The sequence below is a fragment of the Mycena indigotica genome (genome assembly GCF_014461135.1).
Source record: "Mycena indigotica strain 171206Taipei chromosome Unknown Mind.scaff0010, whole genome shotgun sequence".
Lineage (NCBI taxonomy): Eukaryota > Fungi > Basidiomycota > Agaricomycetes > Agaricales > Mycenaceae > Mycena > Mycena indigotica.
In genome coordinates, this window is record NW_023503009.1 from 441,253 (window position 1) to 459,257 (window position 18,005).

The 18,005-nt window shown below is 55.5% G+C and overlaps 3 protein-coding genes across 3 annotated transcripts; 1 reads left to right on the forward strand and 2 right to left on the reverse strand.

Moving 5' to 3' along the window:
- Positions 1 to 432: 432 nt before the first annotated feature.
- MIND_01116400 (uncharacterized protein) lies at positions 433 to 2,734 on the reverse strand (the record flags this gene model as incomplete). The annotated part of the gene is made up of 4 exons (XM_037367725.1): positions 433 to 912; positions 951 to 2,187; positions 2,222 to 2,431; positions 2,526 to 2,734. The coding sequence occupies 4 exons, from the start codon at positions 2,732 to 2,734 to the stop codon at positions 433 to 435; spliced, it is 2,136 nt and encodes a 711-aa protein (XP_037215557.1).
- Positions 2,735 to 4,516: 1,782 nt separating this feature from the next.
- MIND_01116500 (uncharacterized protein) lies at positions 4,517 to 6,354 on the forward strand (the record flags this gene model as incomplete). The annotated part of the gene is made up of 7 exons (XM_037367726.1): positions 4,517 to 4,638; positions 4,691 to 4,951; positions 5,004 to 5,143; positions 5,186 to 5,363; positions 5,410 to 5,644; positions 5,697 to 5,795; positions 5,851 to 6,354. 7 exons carry the CDS (start codon positions 4,517 to 4,519, stop codon positions 6,352 to 6,354), a joined length of 1,539 nt encoding a protein of 512 aa, XP_037215558.1.
- Positions 6,355 to 6,688: 334 nt separating this feature from the next.
- Positions 6,689 to 7,580, reverse strand: MIND_01116600 (uncharacterized protein; the record flags this gene model as incomplete). The annotated part of the gene is made up of 5 exons (XM_037367727.1): positions 6,689 to 6,702; positions 7,016 to 7,082; positions 7,128 to 7,192; positions 7,241 to 7,435; positions 7,481 to 7,580. 5 exons carry the CDS (start codon positions 7,578 to 7,580, stop codon positions 6,689 to 6,691), a joined length of 441 nt encoding a protein of 146 aa, XP_037215559.1.
- Between the last annotated feature and the right edge of the window lie 10,425 nt (positions 7,581 to 18,005).

Here is an 18,005-nt window from a genome sequence, read left to right on the forward strand (position 1 = left end):
ACGTCCGTCCCGCACGGCGTCGCCAAGACCCGCCGGGAGCGCGCAACAGTGACGACGGAGGACGGGGGACGGTGAGCAGCGGACAGAGGGGCGGTGTCACGCCGAGTGACACCGCCGCGCCGTTGATGGCAGCGGCAGGCCGCCCGGACAGCACCGAGCTCAGAGTGAAGTCTAGCGAGGGGATTTCTGGGAGAGGATTGCCAAAGAGTAAGAGAAATCAAAGAATTTCATACCGCGGAGATGTGTTGATCGGGTCCCATCAACACATCTCATCTGTTGCTATATTTGGGCAGGGCAGGTGCTCGCACGCAGCGAGGTAAGCGAGTTGAATGTGTTCGCGGGTGTCCGATTCGAGTGTCTTGTGTGCCGATATTTGAAATGTGTCCGAGCGAGCGTCATGGTCAATAACCAGCGCTATACTGTCTGCGGAGCTCAGTGCTTCATACGTGAAGACTTGAGCTTGAGAAAACCCTCTTTTGTTGCTCGAGAGGAGCCACGCGGGATGGTTGGGACGGTCGCGGTTCGGCCGGTGTTGGGATCGCGGATCGTGATGGTTTGGTCGTTGTTACTGTAGTTGTGTACCACAGACTGTGTGAGAACGTCGAATGGACGCCCGAGCAGGACATCGTAGGCGGGGTTCCGGACGATGTGGACCTGCAGGTACAGTACAATGTCGCGCAACGTGAACGCGACGTTGCGAGCGACTCCAAGCGAAGGGGTAATCGCCCCGTTGGCGGACTGCATCTGAAGAACGATGGTCGGGTCGTACTGGAGGGCGAGGCGATGGCAGAGAGCTTCCGACATCGCACAGATTTGCGAGCCGGGGTCTACAATAGACTCCACATATTCTTGATTGTCGACTATGGGGAGTATGCAGCGGATGGCGGTTGTTTCGGGCGGAAGTGATGAGGCCTTCAGGAAGGCGGCCTTGGTCGTAGAGCGCCACGAACGCGTCTGGCACAAAGATGCCATTCGCGTTGTGGTTTGCGGCCGCAGTGGAGACTGCATCGGGCAGTGAATCGCGGATTGCGGCTGCGCGCGCGCCGTGGCGTGGTCGTTTGTGGGGCCAAGTCGAAGCCAGTAAGTGGAGGCAGCGGGTCCTCGCTGTTGAGGAGTTGCTCTGCAGGTTTGTCTGCAGGTCGGGCGCGGGCGTAAACGATTGGCGAGCCAGAGCCGAGACTTCCGGACTGGCCAGTAACTTGCGCGCCTTGACGGTCACATCGGCGTCTAGCACCGCGTTGAACACGTCTTGCGCGTTCGCGGGTCGTGAATCGGAGGGCGGACGGGTGGCTTGTGAGGAGCGCCAAGATTGCGCTCTTTTGGCGGCGCGTAAGCAGCGTCAGCGGCGGCATAGGGGTGTTCGGGGAAGGGTCCCGGAGGTGGTGTGAGGTCAGGGGCGGCTGGTGCGTCAGCTGTCGCGTGGTCGTGGGCCGGGGCCGGGGGCCGTGAGACGAGGAGGTGGGAGTAGGAGGAGAATCGGGGTTTGACGTGGCAGCGGGAGCAGATCGCTGATCGGCCTTCGGGCGGTGATCGCTGATCTCCGCCGAGTCAGGCGTCTCCTTTGCTTCTGCCCCCTTCTTTCTCGCCTCAGCCTCCTTCCTCGCCGCCATTCGCGTTCGCAGCATCTGCTGCTCGACGGCAATCGCTTCAAGCCGTTGCTCGTCGCTCAAGACGAAGGAGTCGACCGCGGGAACTGGCGTGGGGGTAGCGGGTTTCTTCACAACGTCGACGATCAGCTGGGGCGTCAGTTTCTGGCCAGGGTTCTGCTCGTGCCAAGCGAGGATTCGTTCGCGGAGGCACTGGCCTGCAAGAGCCCGGGAAGGGTATCTTCCATCGGGTAAGACCAGCTTGTTTTCTTCGTTTCGTCGGACTAATCCAGCTTTTATATCTTCAATCAACTTCTGGCACTCGCGCATGAAGTGGGTGAGGTCGAGGCAATAGCTGCAGCCGGGGTGGCGCTGTCCGGAGGAGCGGCCGGGATTCGCGGAGGGGTTGGCGTTGCTGGGTGTCTGGGGGGATTGGCTGGGGGCAGCATTGGTGCGTGCTTGACTGGCGAGCACGGCAACAAGCTGACTTATAGAGGTGAGCACCGCCTTCAGCTCGGGGTCCGTCTTGACCACAGGTTCAGCGGGGCTCGGGGTTGGTGCCGCGTTCAACAGCAGGGGACGGCGAGCCGGCAAGGCAGAACTTTGCAGCATCGTACAGGTCGGCGAGCGCATACGGGTCGTCCGCGTGGACGTTCGGGCGGATGATCTGAAGCCGTTGCTTCACAGCCGCTTGAAGCGAGGCGGGCTGGAGAGCACGCAAGAATGCGTGGCTCTGTTCAGTCTCAGAAAGCCGTTTCTTCGAAATGAGAAACTTGGCGATGCGAACGAAGGTTCGGAAGAACGCAGCGAGCTCGTTCTCGGAGTGGATGCCGACGCGGGCCGTGCTACCAAGGTGAGCGTCCCAATCTTTGAGTGTATACAAGTGCTCCTCATCGTTTCCAGCGTAGTGCGAGAGCGGCTTTCTTAAACTCATCGTACGTCTTAGTGGCATCATGGAACTCGTCAAGACCTTCAACGAGCTCCTGGTCTTGGACTGAAAGGTAACGTGAGCATGCTTTCTTCTTATCCTCAGTCGTAGTGATATTTGCTAGCCCCATCAAGTACTCAACATCGGCGCGATAACGACGAAGCTCTTCTGGCTTCGTGGAGTCGAACTTGGGCGCAGTATGCGCGCCGCGAGCGGGCATTGGGATCGGAGTGGGAGGCATATTGACGGGGTTAACGTTGTTGGGTGGTACTATCGAGGCTGAGCGGGACTGGGGTGGTGCGCGGCTGGGTGTGGGAGAGTCGGGCGAGGTCTGTTCGTCGGAGCGATACGTCTGTTCGTCGATAGGCGTTGGTGGGTTATCGAATAACCAAGCTAATGTCGGATCACCGGGGCGATGAGGGGTAAGTGTGTTGTGTGTCGCGAATGTGTCAGGTACGACGTGTAGGAGGTCGTCCGGGTCACCGGGAAGGTAAGGAGTTGATGTGTAGGGGTCGTGGATGGCAGCGAGAACTTCTTCGTGCAGTTCGCGGTGGGAAGTGCGGGCGGAGTTAGGCCGTAAGCCGTAAGAGCTGTCAGACGCAATTTTGAAAAGCCCTCGCGGTGGGCTCCAAAATGACGCGCTTGCTCACGGAGTGAACAAGAACTAAAAAGCAAGTGCTATCAAAAAGCTCTGATAAGACTTATGCACTTAGCAGCCAAACTCTCAACACTTAAGGGACTTAAGCAAAGAGAACTCAGAGGGAGAACAGAGAGGAAACAGAGAGGCAGGCAGCAGAGAGAGATCAACAGGATGATGATTTGGACTAACTAAAACAGTGGCTTATATAGACTAAAGAACTAGGAGCTAGGAGCTCTAATTAAGGAACAAGTCAAGGGAACTACAGAAAGGAACAGGCACAAGACAAGGGAAATGAAAAACTAAGAAAACTAAGGCGGCTACCGGATATGGCTGCTGACTAAGCGGAGCGGTCACATGACAGGCGTGACGAGCAAGGCTCGTCACCGACTCCGGTGATCGCATCACCGCCTCCGTCAGGCGCATCGCCGCCCCCGCCTGGCGATCCCCCTGGGACCTGGCCTGCGACATGGCGCAGGCATACTGCACGGAGCAACGGTCAACCTTGGCGCGTCAAGAGCGCAGTATATAGTTCCGCTACCTAGCAGGCGGACCCTTAGAGTTTCTTCTCTTTGGATCCTCCCCTGCTAGGTCAGCCTCACTTGTATTTGCTTACTTCTATTCACTCTTTGGATCCTCCCCTGCTAGGACCTTGATCTCAGGCCTCCGGGGTTGCCCTTACAGCAGAAGAAACTCTCTACGGGATCAACCGGACAAGATTGCCAGGTTCGGCGCTGACTCAGACTCGGAGTCCGAGTCCACTCCGCCCTCGCCACCGCCCCTGCCACTTGTCCCCTCCTCCTCTGCCACTCCTGTCGTCCCTGCACCTGTCATGCCTTCCGGAGCTACTCCTGACGCTGACACTCGGCTGGATGCACTCGAGGCGAAAATCGACCGCCTAACTGAGGCCCTTACTCTCCTCACCACCCAGGCTTCCGCTGCCGCTGCCGCCGCTAATACTGCTAGCGGACCCCAAACACCACCACCGGAGACGTCGATTCCGACGGGTAATAGTGATGTTCGCGAGCGCGCGCGCGACAAGATTTCGTGAGATTGATGGCATCTTTCATGAACTTGATGGTAGCTTTCGTGAGTTGGTTGCCGAGCGTCAGCATTCGTGAGGTTGATGAAAGCTGTCAACGACTTTCGTGAGGTCCGAAGCATCATGGGAATCTGACCCAAAATGGTAGGTCACACGTCAAAACGTGACGTGGCAGATCATCGATTGCTTCTTTTCCTCCATCCCTTCCGACGCCCGACCCCTCCGCCCCAACCTCCCGACCGTTAAAACGCGCGTCGCAGACATCAAACACGGTGCGCACACATTGTACAGTGTATCAGCCTGTGACTCACTCACCGCAGCTTATGTATGACCCATCGTGGGACACGTACTATGCACGGCCAGAACGTGCGGAGGCGAATTACGCGGAGGACGCATGGAGTGGCCCTGGGAGCAACAGTGGCTGTGGAAGCAACAGGGCAACATGGTGCGTGGACAATTCTATTGCTTTGGGCCTATCCTAACCTTTGGATGGAGAGTCACGATGAATCGTCCTTCAAATTTGTCTGGTCCGAAATCTTCCGAATTGTTTTCGAGTTGACTGGTAAACCCCTTCGATTTAAGCGTGTCCATCATGGTGGGAAGATATTGGGTCTACTTTCTGATATGGAAGCGGCACCACTTCTTGGGTTCGCTGCTGCTCTTTGGGAAGAAATGACACCGGAGTATAAGGCTCGGATCGGTAACCCTGAATCGACCCTATCTTACGTTCTCCGGATTTGTAGCGTCCATTTCAATCGGTGAGTGTCAGTGTTTCATATCGCGATGAGATTTTAACAAGCACATTGGCAGCGGCATTGACGATTTAAAGCATCTGTCAAAAGAAACTCGAGGGCAGTTGCGTGAGCTTCGTCACGTCAAGACGCAGGCTGAGCTGGACAAGTTTGAGCTGTGGCTTGGTAGTATCGATGATCCGACTGGCCGTACTCAAAGTAAGTAACTTCTATTTACTGTCCTGTGTCTCACCGTCTCAGGATGGCTGGACCACAAGAAAATGCATCGGTGGCTTCTTCCAGCCCTCATTCAGTTTCGCTCCAACATCGGCGCCGACTGGGATCTTCTCGAGCCAAACACGAACCTCGGAGAAGGTCAGCATCGATGGAACAACATCCAAACCGGCACAGACATGGGAATCATAGAATCGATGGAGAAGTTGGTCTCTCCGGTCTGCATCACATTGAAACTAACGCGCATACAGGTACGAGGCGCTCGATGCTTCTATTGAGGCCCAGCTTCGGCAAGAGGAGCGAACAGGTGATGCGCGGAACCCACGCAACGGCGTCGCCACCCGATATCTCAGTCGATACACTCGACGACTCTCCGCGGTTGAGAAGAGCCGTCGAGTTCGATTTGTCGACATCAAGGTTCGATTGCGTGGAGTCGGTGTGGCTGAGGCGAAAGCTGAGCTCAAAAAGGCAAGGAAACTGGCAAAGGTACATTTTCTGAGTCTATTATTATTTTGTTCCGTCCTAACACAATTGTCAGTCGCGACCGTCAGCGCAAGCTCAAAATCAAGTTGCGGTGTGCGAGAAACAACTTCAGGTGTCTAAGACAAAGCTTTCAAAAGCCAAAGCTGAGGCCAAGGTCCGTTGTTTATCTGTCATCCTCTAAGTCGCAGGCTTAACAAGATGATATTTAGTCTAACTCGTCGGGACGGGTGTCCGTTGGTCGACCTCGGATTAGCGCACAAACCCAGAGCTACCTGGCAACTGTTGAAGAGCTTGAGGAAGACGCGGCGGACAACTCTCAGCCTCTCGTCGATATTGTCATGGATTTGAGCTCATCAGCTCAGTCTCAAGGCAATGTGACCGCTCCACTGAGTCCTGCCGCGGATATCCCTGCAGTGCGCCGCTCAACGCGTCCGACGCAGCCAGCTCTTGATCGGCGAGTGATATCGGAGTCCACAACTACTAAACGCGCGCGCGACACAGAGAGCTCGGGTCACACATCAAGGAAGCGCAACAAGTCTGGGCCCGCCAACACACGCAACAAAGGCCTCAATTTAGACTGGGAGATCTATGTTGATGGGAAGGTGACTCCGATTCGAGAGTATGCGAGAATGCATTTCGATGCATTTGCGGTGGAGTATCCAGAGTATGTAGCTGTTTGGAAGGCAGAAAATCAATACGTAGAATTTGCGTAGAATAGAAAATTACAATACTCATCATGATAGTAAATAGTAATTGGATATGCAACTTTAACTTGAATGTCCACTGGCAAGTTCAGGTCAAACTGGCCCCCGAGCCCAACAGAAGAGTCCGAATACAACCTTCGAATACAACCTTTGTTGAAGATAATGTAAAATTTGTAGTATAAACGGCGCAATTAAAACAGTCATTTTGCAGCGCTGGATGTATTATTAAGAGCTCGAATGGATATCAAGGTATGTATTGACATATCACTCACCCAAATAGACATTGAAATGGAATCCATGGTGCTCCGAACGCTTGAGCTCAAGGCCTCGACATCATTCGTCATCATGGGACGGCAGCTGTGGCTGTGTTAATCTTCGCTCTCTTTCCGCATCCACGTCGATAGGGCTCCAACCATTTTGTTTCCTTTTGTTGGTGGAGACAAATCAAACGGAAAGGGTTCAAAAAACATTTTAAAACGTTTATAACAGTTTTAAAAAGGTTTAAAAATGTCTAATAAAATTTATTCTTGTGAAGGCTACAGCGACAGAAGACCCGAATTGATCCAACTTTTCGTCAGCATTGCTTCCATGATTGTTTCTGCTTTCATTGAGCCTCGAACCTCGTGACAGAGGTGACGTGATTTCGAGAATAGCCGTTCGACGGAAACACTTGTTCCAGGTATAGCCAAAAAGTCTCGGGCCATTTGAGATATGACGGGGAAGTGGTGCCCAAACTCCTGCGACAAATAAGTGGATTGTGATTCACGAGCTAGTCTGGCAACCTTGAGAAAGGCAATGTCGATTGGAATGTCCCCCGAGTCCCATTTCAGAGACTTCAGGTACACGACTACGCAGTCCAGCCCATACTTCCCCCGCCGGATATGCACCAGCCGACCGTTCTCATCGCGACAGTCTTCTCCGTACAGGATATCGAAGCGACGATTGAAATGAGCGGCCACCTTGTCATCGAGAGCTTTGACCTTCTTGATGACGCGATAGATTTCGTCGCTCTCGGTGGCTAGAGGGATCGAGGACGGAAGTTTTGCGGTAAGCAGGCCGATTTTCTTTATGAGATCTTGGATAGGTTTCGCTGGAAGGGCTTCAGATGCATCCAAGTGAAGTTTCTGGCACGCACCGGCGATAATTTTCGCATGAGCAGCACTTGGGCTCTCTCCATTCGAAGAGTCAAGGACTCGGGGTGCAGGGTTACGCTGGCGGCGTCCGGTCGACTCCATGAACTCAGTGGCCGTTGCTCAGACCTTTTAAGGTCCCGGACACGTCACCGCCACGTTATCGACCGCTCGGAGACGGAGTAGGGACCGCTGAGACGCGGAGTCGGCTACGCGTGTCGTTGCTGGTCTTGGTCAAGCGTGAAGAGTCATTGGGCCAAATTGCGTAAGAGTGATTTGATGTGACATGGCGGCATATCGGACTACTCGGACCTTTCGGAGTGTGCTACGTGGCACCTATAAATAAATACTTTTTAAACCTTTTGTTTCCTTTTATTTACTATGTGCTCAACCTGCCAAATAAAACGAAAATAAAAAGGGTTAAAACCGTTTATAAAGTTTGTCAAACACAAATTGTTGGAGCCTTAATCCACGACCATCAGCACACATTTTCACTCTTTCTTGCAGTTCTTGCTTGTACCCTGCGGCACCCAGCATCCATCATCCCAGGAGCCACTCTCAACTCGTGTCCTTGTAAGCAATCCTGGTGATGACGTGGCTGTCGGCATTCTCTAGCTTTTTCTCCAGCGAGCCTCTTCTCGCTCTTTTACGCCCTCATCCTGGTCTATATCCAGGTCAGTCTTCAGCCTGAAGGATGACATCGTACAGGCTACCAAGACCAATCCACCACAAACACAGTAGGCCGCAGCCAGTCTACGATGCGAACGGTGGGTAGATGGACTCTGAAGAACCTTTCGAGTGCTTATTGAAGAATACTGGTAGGTTTTCATTTCTCTCCTCGATAGAGCTGCATTGGCACTGAAGTCACCCGAATCTTACCCAGGCGCAGTCTCCCCACCCCCACCTCTGATATTCCCACCACCGCAAGTCCATGTCTACTGCCCTCTCCAGGCATCCGAGTGGAACGGCTGGCCCGACGGCTATCTCCAATGCCAAAAGCTGAGGGAGGTGCGAAATCTTGCGCTGTTTTGGGTATGTGAGCCTATATAGCTGGCCGCCGACCGGGGTCTCCCCACACGATTCCGTGTTAACTGCCTTGACGGTTCCAACACCCAGAGAAGTGTCTTCACCTCCATGTGTGCAACGGTCACACAACTCACTGTGTTATAGACGATGGGCCTTGCAGGTACTGGTTGCATTGGCGCCGCGGCTGCCTCGAGCAGTAGCGAGTGTGAGGCTGCGAGCGCAGGAGCAGGCGAGACATTCGAGGAGCACCATTCTTGAGGCAGTGCAGGTGGAGGTGGCACGCGGCGCCGGTTAGATCGGCACGGAGGATGCCGACATCAAAAACTGGACTCCGATTGAACTCCGATAGACACAAGGTCGAAGCACCCACTGACAAGTCGCTGTCTTCGTGAGTGGAAGATCATAACGCCGCAACCGATTGATCGGCTAAGGTGCCGTTTGACACCTCACGAAAGCTTGCCGCCCGCCCGCTCACGAACATTGCCAGGGCCCATTCCGACTCCGACTCCGGTTCAGGGCGATTCCGAGGCCCTCTTTGGCGACATCAACCTCACCTCAAAATTGGTTTTACGACCAAACCCCCCGTTCACCTTTAACGGCGATCGGAAACGCGGCCGCGCGTTCCTCTACGCGGTCCGCACCTACGCCCGCCTTGCCCCTGAGGCCTTCGTGGTCAATGGAGAGGCGAGCGAGGAAAAGGCCGTCCGCTATGCCATGTCATTTATGGCAGAAGGACCTGCTCAGCAATGGGCGGAGCGCCACGGAAGCAAAGCCCCGTTTCCGTTTCCGTCCTGGGGCTCATTCGTTTCCGAGTTTCGACTCCGGTTCGTCGAGGAGAATGAGCAAGATCACGCTCTCTCCAAACTGGAGACTTCTGCCTATCACATGGGCACCAAGGATGTCTACCAGTACACCGACGACTTCGAGGACCTGATGGACCTCGCCGGATTCGAAGATGCGTTGGTCAAGGTGACCAAGTTCCGCCACGGACTTGATCCCTTGATCAACAACGGAATCACGTCCTCGAACGACCCCCCGGACCTCCGGGACTACCTTAGCTGGCGCACCCGGGCCTTCCGTCAATACGAGGCCCTGGTCCAGGCCAAGCTGATCAAGTCAGCCGCCCCCAAGACGCCTGGCGGTTTGATTCGGACTCCGTTTCCGGTCAACCGCGTCCCGGCTCCGGCCCCCTTTCGACCGGTGGCTCCAGTCGTGCCACCCGCGGCCCGCGCCCCCGCTCCGGCGCCTCCAGCTCCCGTCCCCATGGAGTTGGATCGCACTAGGGCTCGGGGTGCCCCTCGTCGCGCCTGCTTCAGGTGCGGCGACCCAAACTATCTCGCCCGAGATTGCCCCCTCCCCGCGGATGTCCGCTCAATGGACATCCTCGACGAGGTGATCCAACAACTCGGTGACGAGATGTTAGCGGAGTTGATCACCCGCTACTCGGACACAGCTGCGCTGCCGGAAACAGCCGCGGAGTCGATGGCCAGAGAGGATTTTGTCCCCCGCGACGAGTGACTGGTGTGCCCTCGTTCGCATCCATAAATCGTTTCGCTTGTTTGTATGACGAATCAATTCCTTTGCCCTACAACGAGCCTGAAACGAAAGACATACCCTCCCCCGCCCCCGTTTCGACTCCGTCTCCGACTCCGCCTGCGACTCCGGTCATTGTCCTTCGCCGCCTCACTGCCTGGGAAAAGAAATTACCCAAGCAGTACACTGTCGCTGCTTCCCCTGGAGTGAACTCCCTCCACCTCCCGTTGGAGCTAGAGTCCACTACTGTCAGGGGAAACCCTGATGCCGTCACTTGATCCCATCAAGCGCCGCGTCTCCGCTCGCGTCTCCGCGTCTCCGCTCGTGTCTCCGCGTCTCCGCACCCTGACGCTCTCCCTCCACTGCCCGCACCACATCCCACATCCAGTGATCCCCAGTCTTCGACTTCCCTGGCCACCCCTTTCCGGGAGTCTCTCCGCCTGGCGGAGTCACCATCAGGGATCACTAATGCCATCGGAGACCCCTCCGGATGTGGACGCACCACTTCCCTCCGAGACCTTGAGCCTATGGCCTTCTAGCCTCTCTGGGCTGTCACTTATCAAGGTCTCCCTACGATCTCTACCTGCTGGACCTCTTGGGTGTCCCCAACCCATGTCAGCGTTCGGGCTTATGTTCGGATGGCTGAGCCTTGCCATGGCTCCGCTCTCCACTCCGCCACCACGGCCCCCGTCATCGGGCCTTCCCCTGGGTGAGGCCTACTGCCGTTAAGGCTCGTGCCTACTGCAGCGCCCCAGGCTGCACGCCCTCACACCTCCACCTCTCTGGAGACGTCCGGGGACGTCTCCGAGTGACCCCCTGTCGCTACCCTCCAGTGGTCATGGCTGGCCGCCATTCCCATTGGTCCTCTTCGACACTCCCCGGCCCTTGGGCTAGACCAGACTCCTTCCCTTTCCGCTCCACGCCTTCCCTCTCCGTTTCCGGCCGTCACGTCACGGTCACACACCCGGAGTCGATTCCGATTCCGATTCCGATTCCGGTTGTCACGGTCACGGTCACAAGCGGAGACGCCCAGAGGCAGCCTGGACCTCCCGAAGCCCTTCTTAGGCCTTCTAGGGATGCCTGGGCCCCTCCCTTGGCATCACGGTCCCAAACCTGCCTCTCCGGAGCTTCAAGGGCTACTCGACACTCACCTAGGGTCCATTAGCGATGCCTGACTTCTCCCATCCGTCATCCGTCGCTATGCAGTCACTCTATCATTACTCCGGTCACTGGTATATAGTAGTGCACCTGGGCAGAGGGCTCCTTGGCTTGTTCTCTAAGGATTCCCCCTCTGCTCAGGTGAGTCTGTAGCGTCCCTTCCTGTTGTAGTAGTTCACTAAGGATTCCCCCTCTGCTCAGGACTCTGATTTCGAGCCTCGCGAGGTTGCCCTTACAACTACCAGCGCGCTTAAGCTCTCGCTCTCCGGCCTGGTTGACTGTGGTGCAACCTCCGACTTTATCGACACGAACTATGTCGCTCGGAATGGCATTCCGGTCCGCACCCTGGCGCAACCGATTCCGGTCTTTAACGTTGATGGCACTCCGAACGACGCCGGCTCCATCAACCAGATCGCGGACTTGGTCTTACGCTACAAAGGCCATTCCGAGCGTGTTCAACTCGCCGTCACTCATCTTGGTAAACAAGACCTTATTCTGGGGTACTCCTGGCTGCGGAAGCATAACCCGGAAATCAATTGGGAAACCAAGGAGGTCAAGATGACACGGTGCCCCCGCGGTTGCTCCACTTGCCGCGAGGAAGAACGCGTTGAACGGACTGAGCTACGGCGACTCCGGCTGCTCCAGAAGCGACTCCGGTCCGGCCCGTTCCCCTCGGTCTGTGCCATGGACCTCTCTGGGCCTGACGACGGAGACGATTCCGTCTCCGGTGACGACTCCGCCCTGCCTGATCTGATGCCGGACTCCGACGACGATGAAGACGATGGTCAGCTTGAAGATGGTGACCGCATCTTCTACACCTCGTTCCGCCCCTCGGAGGAGATACCGCTGGCAGTACTGTCTCACAGCGCCTGGCCGAAGCCTTCGCCAGGAACTCCGCCCCTCCGCCCTCCGAGATCCCGGACTGGGCTAAGGAGTTTCAGGACGTCTTCAACAAGGAGTCCTTCGACACGCTACCGGAGCGGAGAGCCTGGGACCACGCCATTGAACTCGTCCCCGACGCTAAGCCCACCAACTGCAAGGTGTACCCCATCTCGCCCCTCGAGCAACGCGAGCTCACGAGCGTTCATCGAGGAAGGGCTTTCGACGGGCCGGATTTGCCCCTCCAAGTCTCCGATGGCGTCTCCGGTCTTCTTCGTCAAGAAGAAGGACGGCGGACTCCGCTTCGTCCAGGACTACCGTGCTCTCAACGCGATGACTGTCAAAAAACCGGTACCCCCTTCTGCTGATCAACGACCTCATCAACCGGCTCAAAGGCGCTCGCTACTTCACCAAACTCGACGTCCGTTGGGGCTTCAACAATGTCCGGATCAAGGAAGGTGACGAGTGGAAAGCGGCTTTTCCGGACTAACCGAGGCCTGTTCGAGCCCTTGGTGATGTATTTCGGCCTGACAAACTCTCCTGCGACGTTCCAAACGATGATGAATGACATTTTTCAGGACCTCATCCTCTCCGGAGACGTCATGATCTACCTTGACAACATCCTGATCGCCCATTCCGACCTCCGGAAACACCGGCAGATCGTTCAGGAGGTCTTACGGCGACTCCGAGCACAAGTTGTACCTCCGAGCGGAGAAGTGCGACTTTAAAAAATCGTCAATCAAGTACCTCGGAGTCATCATCTCCCACAACCACGTCGAAATGGACCCCGTCAAGGTCGCAGGCGTCTCCGCTTGGCCGACTCCGGAAAACAAGAAGGACATTCAGCAGTTCCTTGGGTTCGCTAATTTCTACCGCAGGTTCATTCGGGACTTCTCGACCCTTGTGCGCCCTCTTTTCGTGCTCACCAAGAAGGACCAGCAATGGACTTGGGGGCGACGCGGAGGCCTCCGCGTTCCAAGCGATCAAGGACGCAGTCACCTCGGAACCGGTCCTGGCGATTCCGGACGACGCACGGCCTTTCCGACTTGAGGTGGACAGCTCTGATTATGCGACGGGGCGGTTCTTTCACAATCCGCCCCGGACGGGAAGTGGCACCCTGTAGCATTCTATTCCAAAAGCTTAAATGATGTCCAGCGCAACTACGAAATCCACGACAAGGAGATGCTGGCGATCATCCGCGCACTCGAGGAGTATAGACACTTCCTCGAGGGCGCCGCGCATCCCGTCGAGATTTGGACTGACCATAAGAACCTGGAGTACTTCAGGAAGACGCAGCACCTCAACCGGAGACAGGCCCGCTGGTCCCTCTACCTCTCCCGGTTCGACTTCACGCTACACCACAAGCCCGGCCGCGACATGGGCCGACCTGACGCCCTCTCTCGGAGACCCGACCACGGAATCGATTCCGACAACTCCGACGTCGTCCTTCTGCGGCCCGAACTCTTCCATGTCCGCGCTCTCGAAGGTGTTTCCGTTTCCGGCCCTGGTTCTGAACTCCTTCGCGACATCTGTGATGCCCTCTCCGGTGAGCCTGACTTAAAGGAGCCCGTCGCACTAGCGGCCCGGCAACTCCTAAAGGTCCAAGGTCAAGCTCGAGGCCCCCGCTCCTCGCGCTCCGACGAGTGGGCTGTCTCCGGTGGTCTTCTTCACTTTCGTGGGAAGATTGTCGTACCTAAGGATAAGGACCTCCGGAGACGCATCATCGAGCTCTGCCACGACACTCGAGTTGCCGGACACGCTGGTCGCCTTCAAGACCTTGGAGTTGGTCTCCCGGAACTACTGGTGGCCTCAGATGTCTCGCCATATTGGCCGGTACGTCGCGACCTGTGACTTGTGCTGTCGCACCAAAGCACTCCGGAGACTGCCCCACGGAGAGCTGCACCCGACGGAAACGCCCCCGGAGCGTTGGCATACCGTCTCCGTCGACTTCATCGTCGAGCTTCCGGAGGCCCATGGGTACGACGCGATCATGGTCGTCGTCGACACCCTTGGGAAGCATGCCCACTTCTCGGAGTGTCACACCATGGTCGACGCAGTAGGGGCGGCTTGCCTCTACTACCGGAATGTCTGGCGCCATCACGGGACTCTGGAGAAGTACGTCTCCGACCGCGGCTCGCAGTTCATCGCGGACTTCACCCGAGAACTCTGGCGTCTAATCGGCATCAAGCCTGCCACGTCCACCGCGTACCACCCGCAGACAGACGGTCAAACAGAGCGCGTCAACCAGGAGCTGGAGCAGTACCTGCGGATCTTTACCAACTATCAGCAGGACGACTGGGATGAGCTGATTCCGGCCGCGGAGTTCGCCTACAACAACCACGTTCACTCCTCCACACAACAAGTCCCCTTCATGACGGACACGGGACGACTCCCCGCATGGGCTTCGAACCCGGAGTCCGTTCCGCTATGGAGTCCGTGGAACGAGTTCCGCGACCGGATTGCCACTGGTGTTGCCGAAGCCAAGGCCGCGCTCACTAAGGCCAAAGAGGAGTACAAGCACTACTACGACCGGAGACGCACTCCGTCTCCGGAGTTTAAGGTTGGCGACCGTGTTTGGCTGGATGCCTCTGACATCAGGACGACTCGCCCCTCGGAGAAGTTCTCCCACCGCCGCTCGGACCGTTCAAGATAGTCGCGGAGATCAGCAAAGGTGCCTACAAGCTCGACCTCCCTCCGCGCTACTCGAAGCTCCACCCGGTCTTCCCCGTCGTCAAGCTCGAGCTCGCCCAAGACGACCCCTTCGACGGACGCCCCGGCTATGACCAGCCCCCTCCGGACCTCGAGGACGGAGTCCCGGAGTGGGAAGTAGAGGAAATCCTGGATGCAAGGGTGAGGTATAAACGGCTGAACTACTTCGTCAGATGGAAAGGCTACGACGCATCGCACGACCAATGGGTCCGCTTCGACCGCGTCTTTGCCCCGGAGAAAATCGCGGAGTTCTATCGTAAGTACCCTGGCAAGCCACGACACATCGCCTCCGCGACCTTCGACTCGATTCCGTTTCGGTCTATGCGTCGAGACGCCGCATTCAAAGGGGGGGGGTGATGTGAGGGGAACCTCCCTTTCGGCCCCTCAGAGACGATTCCGATTCCAGTCCGACTCCGGTTCCGACTCCGGTGATCGCATCACCGCCTCCGTCAGGCGCATCGCCGCCCCCGCCTGGCGATCCCCCTGGGACCTGGCCTGCGACATGGCGCAGGCATACTGCACGGAGCAACGATCAACCTTGGCGCGTCAAGAGCGCAGTATATAGTTCCGCTACCTAGCAGGCGGACCCTTAGAGTTTCTTCTCTTTGGATCCTCCCCTGCTAGGTCAGCCTCACTTGTATTTGCTTACTTCTATTCACTCTTTGGATCCTCCCCTGCTAGGACCTTGATCTCAGGCCTCCGGGTTGCCCTTACAAGAATATGTTCAATATTTATTCAAAGATATTTATTTATGGCCAGCACTGGCTGTAGCATTCCCAAGTCAGTCAACCGCATTGGTTGTTGTTGGTGCCATTTCCGGCTCATCTCTACAATGGAGAAAGCTCTGACAGCGCCGGTGCAACCGATATCGAGCGAGAGCCATGAACGTAACCAGACACAACAAGGTACATTTTTGTTCCCAGTCTTGCTCCATTGCTGCCGTCTGAGGCCTCCATAGTGTTAGTAACAAGCGAGGATGCCGGGAGTCACTGGTGGAGGTTCAGGCTAGATACTCATGTTGCTGGTAGATACTGCAGTTAGTGAAAATTAGTCATAGTATTACCTATTTGGGCCATACATGTGATATAAAATCTCCATCGTGCTACTGTGCACTGAAATGATAACAGATTCAGCTGGAAATTGGTGTGTGGTTAGATATACATGGTATCTTGAAATGTTCCAAGTTTAGAAATTTTCTATATTACAATTATCAAGTAATTTAATAATTTCATCAAAAATTACAGCTCCTGATCTGAATTACCTACATAAAAATGCAGGTCTCTGCAGGAATAGTTGATTGACGATTACATTTGTGCATATCCAAGGTAGAAAGGTCCATGGAGCTGTCCACAGGGGAAATAAAACCTAGGAAAGTGTAAATTTATTTCTTTGATTCTATCTATCCTGGTGTTGATTGTGCCTGGAGATAGGGGTAAAGACCCTCAAACTGTCGGTACCTATTCTCACTTCTACTAGTTCACATACATGCATAGATAATAGGAGGGTTGTCTAATTATTTGTGTATATTTGACAATCACTGGGAACATGAACAATCAGTCATGGAAATAAACCTTTTTTAAATCCAGTATCTAGATCAGTCACGAGAACCGGGGCTGGTGAACGCTCACACCCGGAGACAAAATACTAAAAAGGAAATTTAGCCAAAAGTATCGCTGGTGTTGGGCCATCGCGGGCCCGTAGCATGCAGCACGTGACCACAGGGAACATGCACCTCAGTAGGAGGAACGCACACGTGGGAAGCACGTGACCGAGAACAACGTGTCAAGCCATCGCCCAGCCCAACTCGACACTAGGGGAGGAGTGCTAGGAGGTTAGGAGTAGCGCCTGGCTGTAAGGGCAACCCCGGAGGCCTGAGATCAATGTCCTAGTAGGGGAGGATCTAAAGCGTGAACATTGGTAAGCAAATACAAATGAAGCTGACCTAGCAGGGGAGGATCCAAAGAGAAGAAACTCTAAGGGTCCGCCTGCTAGGGAGCTGACTATATACTGCTCATCTGTAGCTGCCGCTGTCGGGCACAGAAGGCCTGGGCGGCGTTCGGTGATTGCGCGCGTGAGATGGAGGGCCGGACCGGAATCGGAATCGTCTCCGAGGGGTTGAAAGGGGAGGTTCCCCTGACACTGGCCCGCAAGGGAAGTACAATCATCCCCTCTGCGGCCAGGAACAGGAGCGAGGAGGAGCAGGAGAGGCCAGGGTGTCCGATCACCCCTTTGCAGGCCCGCGTATATAATGCGCGATAGTGTACCATGTACTCTATTGCTTAAATCGTCTGAAGAACTACCTTTCTCCGTGCAAGGAGGTGACAGTGACTTATCGGGCCCGACATGACCCGATTTGAAACTTCGACCACTGACAGCGACAAGGGACTAAGTTAACGGGCCCTTTTGGTTTTGATCTACCCTGCTCACCGTACTGGCGGGCCCGAAGATCTGTCTGTTCTGTTCCGGGCACACATTCTTAGGAAAGGTCCTTGCATGGCCCGACCCGCAGTCTGACAGAATCTAGGTGATCCCCTTACACCCGCAACAGAATGGACACCACTATTGTCATCGCGCTCCCCGCTTGGGCTTTCATGGTGGCCATTATCATCACCTCCCTGGCGTATCTATATGGATGCACCATCACAACCCAGCCCATAAATTTTCGACCACATCCGTTATGGGAGAAAGGCCGTTGGGCTGTTTCACAACCATAAACACATCTCTTCGTGCCGTTGTGGAGATAAAAGAAAGATTATGGGAGGTTAGATACGCACTTGACAACAAGCAATATGTATGGCAGTCTTCCCAACACGCGAGGAATAATGGGTCTCGAGACTGTCCGAAAGAAAGTCTTGCTGGAGAACGGTAATGTCGCGGTATTGCGACCTGAAATAAAGAGCTTGCTGGGAAAGACCGTCAACAACGACACTGAGCGAGTTTTCGCGCACCTATCGCCAAACCTTTTCGTCATCCGCTACCCTTCCCTAAAACACCCAAGACTCTATTGCAGGCATCGTTACTGCAGACTGACTTCGCGCTTGCTTAGATTTCGGTGCCAGACCCGCTACACTGTCTGAGCGCAGAGCTCTGAGAACAGATTGCGACACCAAGGGTCAGCCCTGAATCGAAGCAAAGGTGAGCAAAGACATACCTTGTTGCTCAATTTCCCCTATTTAACCATGGACCTGCCTCTCGTCCAGTCGTTCCAGTGGCGCGCAGATGTAA